This window comes from Oryx dammah, unplaced genomic scaffold (assembly GCF_014754425.2).
Source record: "Oryx dammah isolate SB20612 unplaced genomic scaffold, SCBI_Odam_1.1 HiC_scaffold_13, whole genome shotgun sequence".
NCBI lineage: Eukaryota > Metazoa > Chordata > Mammalia > Artiodactyla > Bovidae > Oryx > Oryx dammah.
In genome coordinates, this window is record NW_024070197.1 from 53,877,609 (window position 1) to 53,899,751 (window position 22,143).

Sequence of the window (22,143 nt, forward strand, 5' to 3'; positions counted from 1 at the left end):
GCTGGGTGACCTGCCTCTCATTGGGGCTCCCTGGGGCCCGCTCTCGTCTCTCCCAGCTCTGCCCTCATCCCAGCCACACCCCCGCTGCTCCCACAGCCACGGGTTTCTTCGCTCCAAACCAGAAACCCCGCCCTCCCCACGTGCTCTTCCCTGGCTCCTCCCCTCAGCCCTAAGCCACTCTCTTCCCGAGTCCGCCTCCAGCTCGCTTCCCAGCTCCTCCCCCGGCGCGGCACCTCGGGAGTCCCACCTCCTTTCTTCCTGCACCTGGCCCCGCCCATGGCCCCGCCTTCGCCTCTTCTGTGCATATCCACTGGCTGGATTTTTATCACGCTCCGCCCCCTAGACTTTCACTCCTGCGACTGGGACAGAGAGCTGTCTGTCAGCGCAGTCGCCTGGCAACGGGGTTGGGCCGCTCCAGACGAAAATCTGGACTGCAACCGGAAAGGCAGATCCGGTGGACTCTGGGGAGGAGGGCCAGGACCTCGGTGAGCCGAGCGGTGGACTTGAGGCTGGGGGTAAGGGAAGGTCACCCGCCTGGGGGCCCAGAGGGAGCAGCCTGACCAGCGAAGCGATGGGGATGATGACCTTCGTCCCGGGAGCAGTTAGTGCCAGGGTGGACCTGGGCCCTGACCCTTCCTGGCAGCCGGTGCTTCTGCCTTGGGGTGGAGCGGGGAGTGATAGGGGGACAGCTGCGAGGGAGGATATCCCCGCTAGGTCAGTTGGAGCACAGAATTACTCCTACTTTTCACGTCGTTGAGGTCAGAGGGTTCCAGGCCGATGCTTGCCGGAAGGTCCCCACGGTGAAGGCCAGCTGTCAGGAGGGAGAGCGAGAAAGAGCTATGTAGACGCGGGAAGAGCTGCGGAGCATCTTCGGGAAGAGGCGAGGCAGGGGGTTGTGCTGGAGTGTGTGCTGAGTTGGACACAACCTACTCGCTTTGTCCCAGGAGAGTGACGCTGACGGCTAAATTCAGGGCAGAGGGGAGAGGAGGAGAAAGTGCCCCCTGCAGGTCAGTCACAGGGGCTCCCTGGAGGGAGGGAGGCTAGCATGGGGCAGGAGCGAGACTGGTCACCTTCTGGCCAGCAGGGACTCTGCGCAGCCAGCAGCTGGCCCAGGCTCAAGCTGACCCCTCCCAGAAAGGCTGCTGGTTCTGGGATGTAAACAAAGCTTGATGCAGATGAGGTGGTTGGAGTCTTCCCAGAAAGGGTGTACTGAGGGCCAGGTGACTGCTCCCAGGACCGTGCTCCCTTGGAGGAGGTGGGGAGTCCAGGGTGTCTCCTGAGGATGGGAACCTTCAGAAAGGCCCTGAAAAGAGTCGTCTGAGCCATCCTTGGATTCCAGCCAGTTTACTGTGGTCCATTCTGCAGGAAAAACAGCTCCTGGCTCCCTCCCCAGCATTGAAGGGTTTGTTTCTTCCAAGCTGGGCTGTTCCCCTTGTTGCAAGGCACATGCATAGATCTGAGTTCAAGATCTCAGATCTTGTTGCTTTGAGCTCATGTGTCTCCTCTGGCCTCCAGAAAGCTGAGTTAAATGCCCTATGTTACCTCACTTAATCCTCCCCCCTCCTCCTTGTTACAGGACTGGAGGCACTTTCCATGTTTTACGAGGGCTGGAAATGGCTTAGTTACTTGCCCACAGTCACACCAACCAATGTCAGAACTTGAACTCAGATCTATACATCTTTGTATCCCCTGTCCAGAGAGGCAAGCGCTGTGGAGATCAGCGCACACCAGCGCCGACTGTCCTGCTCTGCCCCTCCGCTCCACCGGTTTTTCATCCCCAGCCCTCCTGACATTTGGGGCAGGGTACTCTTTGTTGTGGGGACTCTCCTGTGGATTGTAGGGTATTTAGTAGGACCGCTGGTTTCTAACCACTAGATGGCAGCAGTGGCTAGAACCACAGCCTCCCTGGCTGTGATAAGCAGACATCATTGCCAGCTGTCCCCTGGCAGAGGAAACCACCCCTAGTTGAGAACCACCGGGGTTAGCAACTTTAAAGGAACATCTGGGTGTGTCCCCTTGACAGAGAACATGATCTATGTAACCCTGCGGGAGACTCAGGCCAGCTCTGGGTGGTTTTATGCACAGTTTGCCAGGAAAAAAAAAGTTTGTTGCACGTATCAAGGTGCACCCAGGACCGTCCTGTGAGAAAACCATTTCAGGGACTGAAAGTTCAGAAATGTGCTTTTGGGGAGAAGTAAGGGCGCATCGAAGGCCTTCAGTTCCTCCCCAAAGTTAATTGAAGAGGTTTCAGGCCTGATTCAGGTGATGGCGTCCAGGCAGGATGAACTTGGGAACGCTGTACCACTGCCTTTACTTCATCCTGCCTTTTGGGGGCCTTTTTAGCAGGAGACGGGGTGTCCTTAGAGCTGTCTTTTCTTTTTAAATTGCATTCACTTATTCAATCATTCAGCCAGTTTTTATGATATTATTTTATTTATTTAACTTTAGCTGTGCTGGTTCTTTGTTGCTGGGTGGGTTTTCTCTAGTTGCAGCAAGCGGGGGCTGTTCTCTAGTTCTGGTGCTCGGGTTTCTCGTATCAGTGGCTTTTCTCGTCGTGGAGCACGGGCTCTAGAGCATGCCGGCTTCAGTAGTCGCAGCTCCCCGGCTCTAGAACTTGGGCTCAGTAGTTGAGGTGCACAGGCTTAGTTGTTCCACGGCATGTGGGGTCTTCCCAGATCAGGGATCGAACTCGTGTCTCCTGCGTTGGCAGGCAGATTCCTCACCACCGAGCCACCAGGAAAGCCTCCTAGTGCTGTCTTGAGATGCGTCCTCTCACTGGTGCCCTGTGGACACCCAGACTGGTGGGCCGAGGGGGCGTGGCCCGAGAGGCTGCCCTTCTCCGAGCTCTTCTTGACTCCAGGCCTGTGGCTCCAGCTCCAGGCTGCCACACCCCGTTCTCCCTCTTCCCGGAAGGAAAGCCAGTGTTGCCGGCTGCCCCGCTTCTGGGCCTTTCCTGGCATGTCCTCCAGGCACGGCCCTGAGCTCCCATGCCATGGGCTGCACGTCTCCTTACGTTTCTTACCCCCTTCCTCCCTCCCCGGTCCTCCCTGCAGGCGCCTCGCCCAGCCTCGGTCCTTTCCCACGGGTGTTCAGACAGCAGTGGAGGAGCCTGTTTCTGGTGGGTCAGAGGAGGGGGCTGGGTAGAGGCAGAGGAGCGCCGGTCTTGCTCTGTAGCTGCCTCAGGCGCCCTCCCCACACCAGACCTCGCCTGGACGACCCTGGATTCGCCCTGCACCTTTGTGCACTGTGTCTGCTTCCTGGGTGAGCCACCCCTGGGTGCTGGAAACCCAGCCAGAATGTGTCCTTCGGGACACGTTCTCGCCAGCCCCCCGTGTGCTGCTCATCCCTTCCCCGCCAGTCTCCACAGCGTTTGCTGGACGGGACGCTCCTGCAGGCCCTGTCTGAGGCTTCTGTCTGCTTGCCCTCTGATGGGGCCTGGCCCAGGTGACGCCGTCCTCTGTGGAAGGACTTAGATGCCTGCGCCGGAGTCAGGAAAGCCAGCATCCTGGAGGCGGCGGGCCCCGTGACCTGGGGGGACAGCCCCCGGCTGCACTGGGTCCTCAGCTGTGGGACACCTGGGGACGTCCGAGGAGAGGCATTTATGGGCCAGTGGCCTTCCAGCCCCAGCTGTCCCGCTTAAAGAGGCTGGTAGCCCCTGAGAGAGCGACTCCTTGGTCCCGAGAAGGAAGGCCGCTCCCCCAGGATGTGGGGAACCTGAGGTGCGGCATTTAGAGGCGTCACCGTTGAAGGGGCTGGAGGTGGTGTCAGCTGGGCCCCCTGTCCCATCAGCTCTCCCTGGGGACCCAGGCACTGTGGGCTGTGGGGTGCAGAGGTGGGGAGGGGCCGGTCACGGGTGGTGAACTGAGGGCACTGATCCAAGGGGCCCCTGAGTGCCTGGGGCCTTGGAGTGTGTCCCCTGGGGGCCGAATGCGGGGGACCCGGGCCAGGCCGGCCTCCTGGAGTTTGCACCCAGGATCTCATGAGGTGGTGGGGATCGGGCTGTCCACCTGAGGGGCGGGCGAGGAACACCAGGCCTTGGATCAGCGTGTCCGCGTGTCCACATGTGCCAGGCTGGCTCGGGTGCCGGCCGCCAGGTGGCCGTGGGGCAGAGTCTCCTTTATGATTTTCAGATTCTATGGGTGAGTGAGTCAGGCATGACCCTGGGGCTGGGTGGGAGGTGGAGGTGGGGTCCAAGCAGAGTGAGCAAGGAGGGGTCTGTGTCCCTCAGGGCAACAGTCAGTTCTCTGAAAGTCAGGAACGCTGGGTAATCTTGGAACCTGAGGCTGAGGAGATGGTGAGGTGTGCAGAGATGGACAGAAGGGCCCTCCAAGCCAGACGGGGGACCCAAGGGAACTGCTCATGAGGTCTGGCATCTGACGTTCCTAGTGGACCGCACGCATCTGCCAGGTCGGCCTTGGGAGCCCACCAGGGTGGGCACAGCTGTCAGCTAGCCCGGAGGGTCCAGCTCTGAGGTGGAGCTGTGCTCACATCTCAAAAACCCCCCAGGTGTTCAGAAGGCAGTCATCTCTCCCAGCATATGAGTCATGGGACTTCTCTTGTCACAAACCCTCAGGTTTTCTAGAGGAAGTGAAAAGGCGTGATGACCTTTGGTATGAAGACCCTGAGAACAAACTGGAATTCCTAGGGTGTATTTTTATACACTTGCATTTTCAAGATAACAGCAGGATAACAAGATAGGGATGCAGGGAAGGTTGAGGGATAAGTTTTCAGTGATTTGATAAATTAACAGAGATCTTGAGAGAAATCTTGAATTTCCCGCTTGGGGAGGGTATGAATCTGAAAATATTTTTGACTAAAGCTGTTGTGATTTACCAGTAATGTAAGGAAAGCGGAAGTAGCAACAAGCAGAAGCAAAACCCCAGGCAGATCAGGTCACCATGTGGGGTCCCAAAATAACCCACAGCCCCCTTCCCGGTCAGAACAGTACAGGTGGCTCATCTCAGCACGTCCTACGCGATCAGGTGGTTTATTTGGCTCTTAGAAGAGTTGACAAAGAGGACGGGTCTGCCTTGGCAAAGCTGCTTGGGCTGTGCCCCTGAGGGAGACCAGGCACCAGCTGGCACCGCCCCCTGTATCTCAGAGATAAGGAAGCCTCTCGCAGACTGGAACCCGAGCCAGGGGCCGAAGGCTTTCCTTTTCGGCTCTTAAGCTGCTGAGAAAGCTGAGCAGTGGAAGCATTTAGGTCAAATGGCCTGTGAGCAACAGCCGCAAACTGCATTGTGTAAGCCCCCGTTTTCAGCAGCCAAGTGTGTTGGAGCTCCTCCTAGGAGCCCTGTGCTGGAAACTTCCTCTTAAGGGCAGGTGTCCTCCCCTGCCCCACAATGGTGGGAGTAAAACATGGAAGAATGTTGGAGAGCATGTGGAGAAATGGGAACCCTCATGCTCTGCTGCTGGGAATATAAAACAGAAAACAGTTTGGTAATTCTTCAAAAAATAAACATTAGATTATACGACCCCACAATTCCATTCCTAGGTATATCCACCCCCCTCCCAATCTGAAAATAGGGACTCGAAAAGTACGTGTACACATATGTTCACAGCACCCCCAAGATAGAAAATAGCTCAAATGTCCATCAACAGCTGAATGGATAAGCCAAACACAGTATCTTCATACACTGGAGTATTACTCACCCATCAAAAGGAATGAGTCCCATCCGTGGTACAATATGGATGAACCCTTAAAATGTTATACTGAGTGAAGAAAGCCAAACCCCAAAGACCATGTGTTGGATGATTTCATTTACACGAGGTGTCCAGAACAGGCAGCTCCGCAGGGACAGTGTGTTAGTGGTTGCCAGGGCCTGGGGAGCCTGGAATGGGGTGTGACCACTAATGGGTGTGGAGTTTCTTTTCGGGTCATGGAAATGTTCTGGGTCTAGATGGAGGTGGTGATCTCACCACGCTGTGCATGTACCAAATGCCACTGAATCGCTCACTTTGAAATGGGTCATTTTGTGTTGTTATGTGAATCTCACTTCAGTAAGAAGAAAAGCCCCATGTGCACCCCACTTCCTCTTGAGGTCTGTGATCCACGCTCCACCTGGATTGTGGACAGCCTGCCCCCTCCACGTGACCTGGGGGGAACCTATGGGCTGTTGCTTTGGGTGGGGGGTGCCCTTCTCCCCAGCAGTTTGACCATGGTGGGTCCCAGATAAAGTCGAAAGACAGGAGTTAGGAAGTTGTGGCACTGTGCCTCCTACATGGTTGTTTCATCTCGGATGTGCTGTTCTGTCTGAATCCGTGGATCGGATGGTACTGGACCCCTTTCTATGATGAGGTCTAGGACCTGATTGCAGCCCCTGGGCCACCTGCCTTTGGGTGCCAGCCTCTCTTAGTATCCCTCCCAGAGATGAGGCCTGGGCTGCGTTCTCACAGCTTTGGCCAGCGTGAGCCATGATCCCATCCACATAAGGTTGGGCTTTGATTATTAACCTGGGGTGCAGAGAGTTTTGGTCACTTGCCCGAGGCTGCCCAGCCACCACGAGAAGCCAGGATCACAAAGGAAGAACGTGTCCCATGGCACTTCTGCTCTGTAGGTGATACTTGCAAGGTGTTGATTTTATTTAAATACGTGTAATCATCCACCCTTATAGATTATTTTTTCAACTCAGGTTTTTAAAAAAATGAATATTTAGATTAAAATCCTGATTTTTCTACCTTTTAGTTACATTAGCTTAGAAACTATTTTGGAACAAAGAAATCCAGATGGTTAGCAGTTATGAGCAGGCTTTGAGAAGTCAGAGGAATCTGATTGAGTTTTCACATTTTATTTGTGTCAACTAATTTGTCCCCTGGAGAAGGAAGTGGCATCCCACTCCAGTATCCTTGCCTGGAGACTCCCCATGGACAGAGGAGCCTGGTGAGCTACAGTCCACGGGGTCACAGAGTCGGACACGACTGAGCAACTAAAAATAATAATAATAATTTCTACCACATCGAAACACTACATAGGTCGCATTTTTGCTGCGTTTTGCAAGTAAATCCATGTTGCTTACCTTGACCATATAATTATTGACATTTATTTTCTATGATCGACATATTTTGGGGCTTCCCTGGTGGTCCAGTGGTTAAGATGCCACACTTTCAATGCAAGGGGCAAGGGTTCAATCCCTGGTGGGGGAACTAAGATCCCACATGGCATGCGGCAATAAAATAAGATAAAACAGCAAAATAGTTAAAATATATATGTGGTTTAGTCGCTAAGTCGTGTGTCCAACTGTGCAACCCCATGGACTGTAGCCCACCAGGCTCCTTCTGTCTGTAGGATTCGCTGGACAAGGATACTGGAGTGGGTTGCCATTTCCTTTTCCAGGGGATCTTTCCAACCCAGGGATCAAACCTGGGTCCCCTGCACTGCAGGCGGATTCTTTACCGACTGAGCCACCTATACATATTTGATTTCTGCCTCTAACGGGTTTGAACTTCTCTCCTGCAGAGTCCAGCCAGCCGCAGGGACAGATGGGAAACAGCAAGAGTCACCCAGGACAGGAGCGCTCCTCGCAGTTTCTCCCCACGGAGCAGGCCGAGGTCAACAGGTTGTTCGATGCTCTGTCGTCGGAGAAGCTTGGCTCCAGTGCCTCGCCCAGATCCTTCTCTCTGCAGGCACTGAAGGCAAGGGTAACATCTGGGAGTCCGTGTTTAGTTTGGAGCAGGAGTCAGGCTGCTGCTGACCCTCAATTCTTGTAAGGCAGGTGTGGGAACACAGAGAGATGTGTTTTCTGTGAAGAAACAGATAGTACTGACTGTCAGCCTGCCGGTGTCCAGCCCCGGTGGATCCAGGGTAACTCGAAACAGGGACGGCATGGCGAGGAAAAACTTATTTATTTAGAAATATAAAGAGAGATTAGGAAGAAATAGTGTAGTAGGAAAATTTAGTGGAGAAGAGAGGCTGAATAACTTGGTTTGCGGAAAGCTAATAAAGTTCCAAGAAAAGGAACCTGCACTGTCTACGTTAGGCCACCGGTGCCCACTTGAATAGTGGAGGGTGCCTCACCTTAGGCTCCCTCTCTCATGGGTCTTAGAAGCCAGGGCAAGTAAGTAGACAGAGAGCCTCCGTGCCCCAGATGGGAATTCAGCCTCAAAAGGAGTAAGAAAAAAAGACACAGGGGAAACCAGGCTTTCCAGTGACAGACCCATCCCCTATTGTCCGGAAAGGCCTTTTATACCCTTGATTTTACATAGAGATCAATGGATAATACAAAATTATGCAGCATCAGCAGCCCTGACTCTTTATCGAGACCAGGCTTTCTCTCTGCATACCTAGTTGTATACACAAGTCTTAGGTGATTTACATCATCTGGCCAAAAGGCCAATTAGCATTTTACAGCCCTTTTCTGATAATAGTGTTGTTCTTCCCAAAGTCTGGTGCCACTCTCAGAAAGCACTTAATAAAGTTACATTCTTACATAGCAAGGACACAACAATTTATAACAGAGGAAGAGAAGTACAGTGATTTATAACAAAGAGAAAATTCATTAACTCAAAAGTCTAGTATTGCTAACATCAAAAACTACTATATTCCTATTTCTGCATCCTGTTTACATTGATTAATATCTTCCCAGGTGCCTAAAAGATAAAGGATATGGAGGCCTGGTGGCAAACAGTAACTCAACAAACTCTTCACCAAACTAATTCTTAGCTCTAAAAGGCTCTATATCTTTAAGATGTTTTAAGCCTCATGCCTCTCACGGTTGGGGGCTGTAAACAATCCACAAGTTGTAAAAGTCCGGGCAGACCGGTCAGATAAGTTAGAAAGCCATCAAAGGGATTTAAACCGAGACATTCTTTTTATATGCAGGAGACTGTTGGAGCTCTGAGTTAACTTTTTCCAGAGAAAGGTGGTAATGTCAGAAGACTATAGTATAGCAGACAGTAAACACAGATTTTGGTTTCGGGGTAGATGCTCAGGCAGAGGACCCCTTGAGACCTGACTCGCCTTGCCCATCAGGCCTCTCCGCATGACCTTGTCATGGGTGGGATCTCCCGTGCTGGCTCCTGGCATCAGCCTTGTGGACTCCGTGGTCAGTGTGGCAGCTGCTCCACTCTGCCTTCATCTCACACTGTTCAGGGACTTTTCCCACTTGCGGTTGACCAGAGGGGCTGACTGCTTCCCGTCTCTTGCACCACCGTCCCCTGATTTCTCCTTGCAATGGGTGATGGGCTGCCCAGGCTATATTTGTGGGTCTGATAACTGCCAAGTCTCAAGTCCACCTTGGCCTTCAGGATTCGTGTTTGATGTCCTAGGAATTTTGTTGTTTCCCCCCAAAAATAATGAAGTTTCAGGGTCAGGGTGCACCTGACAAGCAGTGAAGACTGCCCGCTTCCCCATCTTTTGGCCCTGTTCCATGGGGCTCTCAACCACGCGCGTTTGGGTGCTCAGAGAGCAGCATCACAGACATCTTTGGCCCATCTGGTGACTTTACAATCTTGTGTTAGTTTCAGGTGAACAACAAAGTGAGTCAGTTATACAAATACGTGTACCCACTCCTTTTTAGATTCTTTTCCCATATAAGTCGTTACAGAGGATTGAGTAGAATTCCCTGTGCTATACAGCAGCTCCTTGTTAGTTGCCTATTTTATATACGTATGTGTGTTAGTTGCTCAGTCGTGTCTGACTCATTGCGACCCCATGGACTGTAGCCCGCCAGGCTCCGCTGTCCATGCAGTTCTCCAGACAAGAATACTGGAGTGGGTAGCCATTCCCTTCTCCAGGGGATCTTCCCAACCCAGGGACAGAACACAGGTCTCCTGCATTACAGGCAGATTCTTTACTGTCTGAGTCACCAGGGAAACCCTATTTTATATATAGTGAGTTTATATGTCAATCCCAATCTCCCAGTTTATCCCTCCCCCACTTTCCAATTCATATTGAACAAAAAGAACTTGGATAGATAATATATCTGGAAGTCCCTAATCTAGAGGAAACCAGTGTAGCGCTACACAGACCATGTGGAAATAAATCCAGATATGCAAATGACAGCTGCTGGAACTAGAATGGAGACGATGTTAGCAGAGTGAAAAGCAGCCAATGGCCAGAGGCAGGAAGGACATGGCCAGTCTGGGGAGACTGGGAAATCTGGAGGGCAGGATGGGAACAGATGACGGAAGAGTTTGATGGTCAAGATGAGCCACAGGCTGGGACACGTTAGGTGTGTGGGTCCTGGGGTGGTATGACACCCTCAGTGGGCAGAGATGGTGCACCGGGGGTCTGGGAAGGTTCTCTGCTGGTAGCAGCGGTTGGTCTTGGTCCCTTAGCTGTTTTCCCATCATCCTACCGTGTCTGACTTACACTCTGTCTGGGCTTTTCACCCGCTTGTCCCCGCAGGGCCACGTGGGGGACGCTCTTCCCCCAGAGATGGTCACCAGACTGTTCGAGGGCATGCGGAGGGTGGACGGCAGCGGGAAGGCAAAGGGGCCCAGCGAGCGCGTCTCCCAGGAACAGTTCACAGCGTCCATGTCCCACCTGTTGAAAGGAACTGCCGAGGAGAAGAGTCTTGTGATCCTGAACATGATTTCTGCCTCAGGAGGTCCCATGAAAGCAAGAGATGTCCACAAGGTGAGAGGCCACCAGGCGCTTTGCAGCCACCCCAGGCAGTGTTGGTGGCCTTTGGTGGGGGGCTCAGGATGACGCAGCAGCTGATGGAGGCCTTGTGCAGAAGTGCCCCCTGGGGGCCCCTGGACCACATAACCGGTTGAGGTCGGAACTCCCGGACAAAGAGGCGTCGGCCAACTAGACCAGCCGAGGGCGTCGTTGGAAAACTGAATAACTACCCAAGTCACGTGGTTCTTCCCACCCTGGGGTCCGCCACGTTGGCCTTAGTGAGACAAGATGCCCTTCTCCATGTAGATCTGATGTAGGTCAGAGGTACAATGGTGGTGCAATTAACGGTGAAATTGTGATCTTCCAAGTTTACAGAGGACTTGGTTGGCTCTGTGGTACACGTGCTAAACTACAGACGGCAGCTGCGAGGCTGGAGTCAGAAGCCACCCCCAGGCTCCCCATCCAGGGTGCAGGTGCTGGCTGCCCAGCTGTGCTCCGAGATGAGGCTTCAAGGCAAGTGCCCCGCCCTAGTCCCTAGACCTTGGCGTCGGAGAGTGGTTCCACGCCATCTTGTATTAAAGTTTAAAGTCAGCAAGTGTGTGTCTTCCAAATTTGGAGGACCATTGAGATTATCTCTTCCTTGCATACAGTCGTTCATAGTATTTCCCCATAATCCTAATTTCTGCCAGGTCCGTAGTGACGTCTCCACCTTCATTTCTGATGCTAGTCATCTGAGCCTTCTCTTTTTTTTCTGGGTCAGTCTAGCTAAAGGTGTGTTCACTTCTTGTTATTTTCAAAGAGCCAGCTTTTGGTTTTGTGGACTTTCTCTGTTGTCTAACCTCTATTTTATTTATCTTCAAGTCTTTTATTTCCTTTCTTCTGCTTCCTTTAAATTTAGTTTGGTTTTTCCTTTTTTTTTTAATTGAAGTGTCGTGGATAGTGTTGTGTTGATTTCTGCTGTACAGCAAAGTGACTCATGTAGACTTTAAAATATATTCTTTTCCATTATAATTTGTAACAGGATATTGAATATAGTCCGCTGTGCTCTACAGTGGGACATTGTTGTTTATCCCATTCCATCTATAATAGTTTGCATCTGCTAACCCCAACCTCGGGCTTCCCAGATGGCGCAGTAATGAAGAACCCACCTGCCAGTGCAGGAGACACAAGAGACGCAGTGTGATCCCTGGGTCAGGAGGATCCCCTGGAATTGGAAATGGCAACCTGCTCCAGTACTCTTGGCTGGGAAATCCCATGGACAGAGGAGCCTGGTGGGCTACAGTCCACAGGGTTGCAGAGAGTCGGACGTGACCAAGTGTGCAGGCACGCACGCACAGCCTCACCCTCCCACTCTGTCCTCCCCCGTCTTCTCCCCGTCGGCAGCCACGCATCTGTTTGTTGTGAGTGTGAGTCTGCTTTTGTCTCACAGGTGTATTGGCTTGTGTCGTTGTTTAGATTCCACGTATAAGTAATAGCATACTTTGTCTTTCTCTTTCTGCCTTCCTTCACTCAGTATGATCATCTCTGGGTCCATCCATGTTACTGCAAATGGCCTTACTTTGCTCTTTTTTTATTGCTGAGCAATATTCTGCCATATGTAGGCCCCACATCTTCTTTATCCGCTCCTCTGCCAGTGGGCACTCAGGTGGTCTCCGTGTCTTGGCTGTATTGCTGCTATGAACCTTGGGGTGTATGGATCTTTTTGAATTGTAGTTTTGTCTGGGTGTGTGCCCGGGTGTGGGATTACTGGATTATGTGGTAGCTCTGTTTTCAGTTTTCTGAGGAACCTCCATACTGTTCTCTCTAGTGGCTGTACCAGTTTACATTCTCACCAACAGGGTAGGAGGGTTCCCTTTTCTCCACACCCTCTCCAGCATTTATATTTTGGAGATATTTTTTGAGGACGGCCTGTAGATGTCCTCTTTTTTTACTTACTTGATTTTGGCTGCACTGGGTCTTCCTTGCAGAGTGCAGGCTTCCTCTAATTGTGAGTGGGGCTGCTCTCCAGTGTGGCGCGTGGGCTTCTCATCGTGGTGGCGTCTCTGGTTGCAGAGTGTGGGCTCCGGGCACACGCACTTCAGTAGCTGTGGCATGCAAGCTCGGTAGCTGTGGCGTGCGGGCCCTGGAGCATGTGGCTCCGTGCCTGTGCTGCATGGGCTTGGTTGCTTTGGGTCACGTAGGATCTTCCCAGAGAAGGGATCAACCCATGTCTCCTGCACTGGCAGGCGGACTCCTAACCACTGGACCACCGGGGAAGTCTTGTACTTGTGTTCTTGATGTCTTTGTGGGAAGAGGTGAGCTCCGTGTCCTGTTACTCTGGCATCTTGATTCCGATGTCTAGTTTGGTTTTCTTCGTCTGGTTTCTCAAGGTAGGAGGTTAGGTTATTGATTCGAGGTCGCTCTTCTTTTTCGTATCGGCGTTTATGGCTGTGCGTCTCCCTCTAAGCACTGCTTCAGCTGAATTGCATCAGTTTTCTATGCTGTGTTCTTGTTTTCATCCAGCTCAGTGTTTTTCTGACTTCCCTCATGATTTCTTCTCTGGCCCATTGGTTGTTCAGAGGTATACTCTTTAATTTCTACATATTTGTGAATTTCCCAAATTGCCTTCTGAGTTGTAATTTTATTATGTGTGATTGAAGAACATACATTACGTGACTTCAGTTCTTCTCAGTTTATCAAGGCATGCTTTATGGCCTAACATATGGTCTGTTCTGAAGAATATTCCAGACCTGCTGGAGAAGAACGTGTTCTGCTATTGTTGGCGGAGAAACAGTATATATTTCAAGCTACTTGGAATTTAAAAGTACCTTGAGGTGAATCTTGTAGCTTTTTTGACGTATAAAACAAAGTGGACTTATTTTATAAAAGCGTTACTGATTTATTATAAAGCTGGATTTCTAGACACAGTTTGAAACATTAAGCGAGATAGTTGGGACTTGGAAAGAATAATAAGACAATCTGCTGTGAATGTATGAGGCCGTCATGTTTGGAGGGAGTCCCGTTAGTCTGTCTTCTGGTGCCACTGCTGTGCCACCTCTGTTCTTAGTAGGTAAGAGACAGGAATCAGAGCCATAGGTGTTGCTTAGAACCATGAAGCATAATCCGTAGTTAATGAAACCTGTTCTCCCCAGATGAATCGAGGGGTGCCCAGGACATTACCAACCTCTAGCCTGATGTGGGCCTTCCCTGGTGGCTCAGTAAAGAACCCGCCTGCCAATGAAGGTGACCAGGGTTCGATCCCTGGGTCGGGAAGATCCTCTGGAGAAGGGAATGGCAACCCACTCCAGTATTCTTGTCTGAGAAATCCCATGGACAGAGGAGCCTAGCTGGGCTACAGTCCACGGGGTCACAAAGAGTCAGGCGCGACTTAGCGTCTACCCTGCTGCCAGCCTGGAGGGCAGTGGCTGGAGGGCAGTGGCTGGAGGGCAGTGGGTGTCTGGGTCCTCCCCAGATGGCTTTGTTAAACTAGTGGCTTTGGGGCAGCCAGCCCTCTCAGGAAGGGGTGCTGGGGGGTTTCAAGGCCCCAGGGGGAGGACGTAACTGTCTCCTGGGCCTCTGAAATGCAGCTGGGAATGCAGAGAAAAGATAAGAGGGTTGATGTTGAGTTGTTTAGTTGAGCACCGTCCAACAGGGCTAGGATGTGAACTGCAAAGCGAACCACATGTGAAATTTTAAATATTCTAGTAACCACGTGAAAATAGCAAAAAGAAACAAGTGAGATCAGTTTTAAGAAAATTTCCAAAATATACTTTAACCTTGGCAATGTTAAAAAAAAACCCACAAGTTATTTTACACTCTTTTTTTTTTCCATACTAAGTCTTTGAAACGGGGTGTGCATTTGACACTCACCATGCATCTCTATGCGGGCGAAACGCACGCGTGGCTCCCCTGTTGGGCAGAGCAGGTTCAGGATAGCAGACAGAAGGCGATGTCACTGCCCCCCACCCCCCGGCACTGTTTTCTCCTCCAGTAGGTGGCGGGAAGCTTCTGGGGCCTCAGTGGCTGGACTGCGACTGTGACCGGGCCGTGCTCGAGGACTGGGTGTTCCGGGCTCACCACGTGGCCACGTTTCTGAGCCTGGTCATCCACCAGGGCTTCCTCCTCCTGCGCTCGTCCCTCGAGCTGGCCACCCTGGTCCCTGAGCGCCAGGTGGACCCTCAGCGGGAGTTTGCCAGCATCCTGGATGTCCTGTCCGTCATCTACGTCAACTCGCACCTGCCCCAGGAGCGGCGGCTCCGCTGGCGCCTGCTCTTCGCGACTGAGCTCCACGGGAACAGCTTCGCCCAGCTCTGCGGGCGCATCGCACACGGGGGGCCCTGCCTGGTGCTGCTCGAGGACTGCGACGGCCATGTGTTCGGGGGCTTCGCTTCCTGCTCCTGGGAAGTCAAGCCTCAGTTTCAAGGTGAATAGCCCCACTTGGTAGCACAGGGCTCCTGGCGAGTTCTGGTCCCTCGGCCGCCACGTGGGGACCTCTGAGCGCTCCAGCCTGTGTGCGCTGTTTCTTCTGTCTCCTCCCCCAAGCGTTTTTTTCTAGACGTGTTTGGGAGGATGGGGAAGCATGGTGTTTATGGAGGTTTAACTTCACGCATTTCTGCATAGACTCTGGCTGCTGGGTCAGGGAAGCCGGACAGGTGTCCTCACCCCTGGATTTCAGGTGAGGAAACAGCGGCTCAGCATCATTAAATGGTGCAGTGCTGTCCAGTGGGCAGTGTTAGAGCATCAGTGCCCAGGGTTTTTTTTTTTTTTTTTTTACTAGGGAGCCGGCCATACCAGCACCCTCTGCCGACACCCACCCACGCCCCAAACTTGCAGGAGGACTGCAGGAGCCCAGCTCTGTCTCCACTGACTGTACACACAGTTTAGGACAGAGAGCCCCTTGCCCATCTTGTCATGGCATCACGGGGAGGGGTCCCTGGGGATGAAAAGCTGGGTCTCTGTGTGATTGGAGGCTCTGCTCGAGGACGTGGAAGAACAGCCCCGAGAGTCATTATTATCCAGACGAAACTTGCACTTCTTCCAGCTCCTCTCGTATTAACCCAAAGGTCTGCTCCGCTGTGTCTCCAGCTTTCATTTACGAGAGCAGCATTCATTCCTCTGCTTGGAGAACTGTGGGAAAGAGCAGTTACCAGGTTTTCAGACGTGAGCTCTTTCTGCCAGGATTCCGGCAGGGGGGAGCCCAGCCTTGCGATACCTTTCACGTCCTGGGCATTTCTCATCAATTGGTCCCCCAGTCATCTCGAGTATTTGTGCCTTGAGGAGACGTGACACCCACAGGGTCACTTCGTTTCTGCTTCTGCCGGCTGAGGGGCAGCCAAAGGCCCGCAGTGCTGGGCAGAGTCCGGCTCCGTCCTGGGTGGGGTGCTTTACCCTCTCTGGGCCTGGGGTTCCCAGAACCATGGGGAGGGCAGCCTGTAAACCGTGGGGTGAAGGGGGGTGGTGTGGTGGTGGGAGTCGGGTGAGGAGCCCCCCGTGGGACTGACGCCTTTGTAGGTCATGTGACTCCTCGGTGCTTGCCGTGCCGACCGAGTGGAGGGTCGTCTTCCCCAGGTGGCCCTTCCGTCTGGGTGTGGATCCCAGGATGGATTAGCGTGGGGTCCATGCTCTGTGGCCCTGACACCTCACCCAGCACCGGGAGCCAGGGAACCCTGGCTGAAAGGCAGCCTTGGGACCAGCAGGTAAAGTGATGGTCCCGGGGCTGCAGGTGGGACCAGGCGAGAGCCATCCTTCTGGGCACATGGACTCAAGCCCTGTGTCTCCCGGCCCTGGTGGCCTCCCCAGGCTCACCTTCCTTCCCCCCAACTCCAGCGCCCACAAACCTCGTTCTACAGCCTAGGGGTCCCGCTGTTCCCTCAGGCCTGCGTTGTCCCCACGGGGGTCCCTCCTCCACAGAGGGGCCGTCACCCAGCCGTCTCCATCTCAGGCCGTCCTTCCTGGTTTCAAAGGAGCTGAGTCCCCGTGGAGGCCCCCAGGGTCCATCTGGAGGGGAGGCCTGAGCATCTCGGGTCCTGACTCTGTGCCACCCAGGGCTGTCCTCCCTAAGGCCTCCTGGGGCTCCACGCCCGCCTCGTGTCCCCCCTCCACATTCAGGCTCCCCGCCTGCTTCCTGGAGCTCCCTTCCCCAGAGCCGGAGCTGGGTCCTTTCTCAGGTGCCCTAACACTGTCACCGGGGTGGGGCAGTGCTTCTGGCGAAGGTCCCACGGCTGTGGGGCACGTCCCTGGTTTCTACCTAGCTGGGAGCTCCTCGGGGTGGGGGTGTGTGCCCTCCATCACCGCCCCTCAGTAAGTGCATGGGGGTGGGGAAGGAGTCTGAGGTGGAGGGCTCCTCATTTCTGGAGCTCTGATTGTACCTCTGCTGAGTGGAGCATGCCTATGCCTATGCCCAGGTGAAGGTGGAGGGTCACCTCTCCCTGGGTGCGCCCCCCTGCCCAGCCAGCTGCATCTGCAGGCATCTTCTGTTCTCAGGATGGCATGCCTGAGGCCGTGCGGGCGCCCAGCTGGGGCCTGCAGTAACCACCTGCCCTTTGTGCCCGTGTGGAGACGAGACTGCTCTTTCTGACTCTGGGAGGCGGGGTGGCATCCCCAGCGGGCAGACGCCATGTTCCTTTCTGGCGGTCACCCTCGCCTCCCAGCCGCAGCTCATCCTACAGGCCCCGGGCAGCCGTGGGTCTGGGATCCGCCTGCTGGTCTGAGGGCTCTGCCCCTACATGTGGGATCCCCCCCAACCCCTGCACACCGAGGACCCCGAGAAGCTCCTCCAGCTTGGCCTTCTGAGCGGGCCTGTTTGCGTTTCCTGCTCCTCCCATGCCCGGCTGCGGTGGGTGATCGGGCTTCTTTGCACTCTGCTCCCTTTCAGGGGACGACAGGTGCTTCCTGTTCTCCATCTCCCCCAGCATGGCCGTGTACACCTGCACGGGCTACAACGACCACTACATGTACCTGAGTCAAGGGCAGCAGACCATCCCCAACGGCCTGGTAAGGACGGGGGCGGGGGAGGGGCGCGGCCCTGCGATGCCTTCTACCCCACGGTGCCAGCCCCGGCCCCGAAGTGCTCCGGGGCATGCGCCCAACTCGTCAGGCGGCGTGTGGTGTCCAATCCATCCTGCCCGGATCTCGGGGTGCTGACGCCGGGAGCGACAGCCAGGACCGACCTTCTCCCTTGGGAAAAAACGGGGCCTCTTTTGGGGTGTTTCTGGGCTTGGTGTGTGAATGACGGGTTCCGCCAGTTTCCTGGTCATCAAGTGGTTGATCTGTGGCTTTTGTGGCTGGAGACGCTGCCCTGGCACTCGTGCCGGGGGCAGGGCTAGGCTCCCTGGATCTGTCAGGCTAGACTCAGCTGCAGGAAGAAGCGGGCAGGAGTAAAGCCCGCAGGTGGCGGTGGGGACAGGGCTGGGCAAGGAGCTGGGATGGGCACCCGCACAGATGCTTACCTCGGGTGCGAGAGGCATCTCCCGGCAGCCCCAGTCTCCTCCTCTTCCCCGCTGCTTAATGAAAAGCATCTCTTGGGAAATTCCCAGTCCCGACTCTGCAGCGCCGAGGGGCGGGGAAGGTGGGTCAACCTCGGCGGTGTGGAGCGGGCCCCAAGCTCCTCCCAGTTTCTCTCTGGGGCTCCCTCGGGCCCCCCGATGGCCCGAGACGCCTTCTGAAAGGGCAGTTTGGTGTCGACGGGGGGAGAGGGTCTTGGCCTCAGGGGGTCAGTAGTCAGCCAGCAGGGAGAGGCGGCCCCCGAGTGAGGCTGGTGTCTGCCCTGGTCCCTTGCTCAGCGTTAACTCTGGGCCCCAGGGCCCCGGGGTAGAGGCAATGGTGGAGGTGGCACCTGGAGACGGGGACCAGAGAGGCTGAACAGCGGTCTGTTCCCACTGGCCTCTCGCCTAGAGCCAGATAGCTTCCTCCTCTGCCCCCTCTCTGCATGCCTGCTCCAGCACAGGGGCCTGGGGCCTGGGGCCCGGACACAGGTTTCCCGGCCTCGAGCTCTGGGTGGACCTCTCCCCTCATTTTACGGACTGCAGTGTCTGGGTCTGATCGTCTGCATTCTTTTGTCCTCTGTTGTCACTTGCATTTCCTTTTAAGATATTTTATTTGTTTGGCTGCGCTGGGTCTTCAGTTGTGGTGGGCGAACTGAGCTGTGGTGTGTGGGATCTAGCTCCCTGACCAGGGATGGAACCCGGCCCCCGCCCCGCATTGGGAGTGCAGAGTCTTAGCCTCTGGACCACCGGGGAGGACCTGACCTGTGTTTCCTGCCAGTGCAGCCCCGTGAGAAAGAGCCACTGGGTGGGACTCAGGACATCTGGATGAGTGTTCTAGGCCCCCGCAGTGGGACCCTTCAGTTGTACCAATCCATATCATTTCACAGTTAAAAAGAAGAAAGCTGCATTCACTTCCACACGCCCTTGTGGCCTGAGGGCTGGGGTGGGCCTCGGGGTGTGATGTGCCTCCCTCCTCAGGGCATGGGCGGACAGCACGGTTACTTTGGGCTGTGGATCGACGTTGATTTCGGGAAAGGACACAGCAAGGCCAAGCCCACGTGCACCACGTACGGCAGCCCTCAGCTGTCGGCCCAGGAGGACTTCCAGTTCCAGAAGATGGAGGTGTGGGCGGTGGGAGACGCCCCGAAGGCAGAGCCGGTGAGCGTGGGGGCGCTCCTCCTCTCTCTCGGCTTGATCCCTTGCACACCTTTCACACCTCCACCTGGAGATGGTTTTTCCCAGACTTGTTTCCAGCAGCCGTTGCTGGCCAGAGGAATGCCTGTGGGTGCACAGCTGGGCGGGGAGTCCTGTCTGGGATCTGTGGGGGGGGGGTCTCCTAAAAGAACCACCCCAGGGAGGTGGGGTCCCAGATGGACAGGGGCTCCTTTGCAAGCTGAGGAGTGTCTGGGGTCCCTTCCGAATCCAGGGTTCAACAGTGAGTTGTTGGCTTCCTTGCACCGCGTCACCTCCCAGCGATGGCCTCCCAGGGTCGGGGGGACACAGTGGGGGTGGGGCCAGAGCCCCTGCCTCCTGCATTCCCCTTGTGGCATCAGTAGGGCCCCGAGTCTGCTCTGAGAAACGTGCCAGCGGCAGGACGTCACCGGCTGCTTTTGTCGCTGAACACACCCCTCCTTCCTTCTTCCCAAGGTCAGGAAAACCAGGAGCATTCTGGACATCGACCCCGAGGCCCGGGCCCTGCTGGAAGCCAGTGGACGGGGCCGCCACAGCGAAGGGCTCCGGGAAGCTCCCGATGAGCAGTGATGACAGCCGGCGTGGGCCACCCTGGAGCCGGAGTGCAGCCTGCCGACCCTCCTGCGTCCCACGGAGGCCTGACTTTGGTCCAAAGCGTGCGGGTCACATCCCAGCGCCCAGTCTGCACAGAGTACAATTCCTCTGTTGCCATATGTCTGTCGGCGGGGGCGTCTCCCCCCCAGAATCCCGAGCATACAGCTAGCAACCTGATCCTTAGACTTGGCTCATGCCCTAGGGATGAAATCCAAAGAGGACGCTGAGATGTTGAGACTGGCTGGAACTGCCGTCTTTGGGGACTGGAGTTCTTGCAGTGTTAGTGGAGGGGGTGCATTTCCACTCACTGGGGGTCACTGGGCCTCTGCTCAGGCCCCCCAGTTAAGAGCCTTGAGGCTCCATTTCTTCTTGTCAAGGGCAGAGGTGCTCAGCTGGGAATCCCTGTGCTTTGGGGAGTAGCTTCCTCTGATATGAAATTTCTATATTTCTTTAAAAAAAAAAAAGGCGTTAGCAGTGTACTAATGGGGGAAATAGGAGATTTTGAAGGTGACAGTGACCTGGGTCTTCAGCAAGATTGGATGTCGGCCTTTCTCAGCTGTTTTAGGTGGGTCTGTGCTTGGAGCGCATGGGAAACCAGGAGGTGAGCAGAGCAGCAGAGTGGCGGTCCTGTTTCTGATGTAAATGTGGGCACACTCAGGGCCGAGGGTCGTGCTGATACATGTGCGGCCTGTCGCAGGAACTGGGGGCGAGTGACTCGACAGGACCGGCCTGGGCCCCTGGCCTCCAGCATCGCCCCGTGCTGCCCCCCGGGGGATGGTGTGTACCGCGGCCTTGTGGACTTGCCATACAGTGACCCTGCCACACTAGCGGAGATGTGGGTGGGCTGGGCCCTGTCCAGTCCAGCCCCGTCCCTCGGGGGTGGCCCAGAGAACCTCCTGACACACTGAGAATCGAGCTCAGGGGTGTTGCAGGCTCAGCCCTAAGACACTTGCCTCTGTCTTCCCCTGCTCCACGCTGTCCTTCTGCAGATCTGACAATAAATGCTGCCTTATTCTCGAGTCGGCCCTGATTATAAGCCACAGTGAACTGAAGCTGTGTGCACTTGCGGGCTCTGCGCTTTCTACAGGAGGCTCATGAGACCTGCTGCTGAGCCCCGAGCGGAAGGCCTTGCAAACGGGCCTTCACAAGGAAACGCACGCTCGCAACAATGACACGCACGCTCAGTCCTGATTGACTTTCCTTATAAAAGGGCCAGTTTTAACAGCTGCTCAGGTGCGTTCTGTGGCTTCCTGACTGATGGGAAGCAGACACAGGATGTTAGGATCCTCAGATATCCTTACCATAATCTGAAGAATTAGGCCCCGAGTCTTCAGTCTGTTACAGATTTTTTATAAAAATGCAGTGGAATAATACTTCGCTAATATTAAAAGTTCCATTCAATACCATTTACTGTCTGTGGCTGTCAGAGAGGCTGGAGGTGTCCGGGCCTGTTTTTACAAGAGTGCAGGTCATGTCCAGGGGCCTGATGGTTTCCCAGGATAGCTCAGCTATAGGACGGGAGCAGGTGCCCGGCCCAGGCGCTTGGTAATCCGGGGGACGTGCCCTTGTGGAGGGCACTTGGGCGTGGGGCAGCCGTGGGACCCCATGAGCTGAGGGCCTGCGCACACTGACCAGTGACCAGAGGAACCACGCCCCTCCTGGGCCTGGGAAACCTGCAGTGCTGGTTTTAACACATGAGGAATTTGTTCTTTGATAAAAGGGGGATAAAAGTTTGGGTTGTAAGGGAGGCGGCCTCCCTCCCTTATCAGGAGACAGATCAGGGTCCCTGAAGGTGCTGGAAGGAAGGGCTGAAAAGCGCTGTGTTAACTTTTTAACAGATGGCTTTTAAACAACATAACTTTTTAAACAACTTTTTTCCCACCATAGTTATTTTTCGGAAAATTTTTTCTTTCTATTGAAGGAAGGATGCTTTAAATTCTCTGCTGCCGTTAAGTCGCTTCAGTCGTGTCCGACTCTGTGCGATCCCATAGACGGCAGCTGCCCACCAGGCTCCACCATCCCTGGGATTCTCCAGGCAAGAACACTGGAGTGGGTTGCCATTTCCTTCTCCAGTGCTTAAATTCTCTAGTGCTTTACAAGTTTCAAAAGTCTCACACACATGATTTTTTAACCCCATAATTTTCCCCCAGCCCCCTCTATTGCCCCACTCCACTGGTAACCCCTAGTTTGTTCTCTGCATTTGTGAGTCTGCTGCTTTTTTGTTTGACTCGGTAGTTTATTTCCTAGATTTCATGTATAAGCGATACTAGACTGTATTTATCTTTGTCTGACTTCAGTTGGCACAATGCCCTCCAAGTCCATCCATGTTGCCGC

The 22,143-nt window shown here is 54.5% G+C and overlaps 1 protein-coding gene across 2 annotated transcripts; it reads left to right on the forward strand.

The window, feature by feature from the left end:
• The first annotated feature begins 398 nt into the window (after nt 1-398).
• On the forward strand, nt 399-21,209 carry MEAK7 (MTOR associated protein, eak-7 homolog). Of its 2 annotated transcripts, XM_040253990.1 has the most exons (8): nt 399-485; nt 7,457-7,632; nt 10,346-10,576; nt 10,930-11,074; nt 14,535-14,963; nt 17,415-17,533; nt 19,003-19,182; nt 19,672-21,209. In XM_040253990.1, the coding sequence occupies exons 2-8, from the start codon at nt 7,480-7,482 to the stop codon at nt 19,783-19,785; spliced, it is 1,371 nt and encodes a 456-aa protein (XP_040109924.1). In that variant the 5' UTR covers nt 399-485; nt 7,457-7,479; the 3' UTR covers nt 19,786-21,209. The 2 variants fall into 2 exon arrangements, with proteins under 2 accessions (XP_040109924.1, XP_040109925.1); XM_040253991.1 differs by lacking the exons at nt 399-485; nt 7,457-7,632 and adding an exon at nt 9,255-9,462.
• The last annotated feature ends 934 nt before the right edge of the window (nt 21,210-22,143 follow it).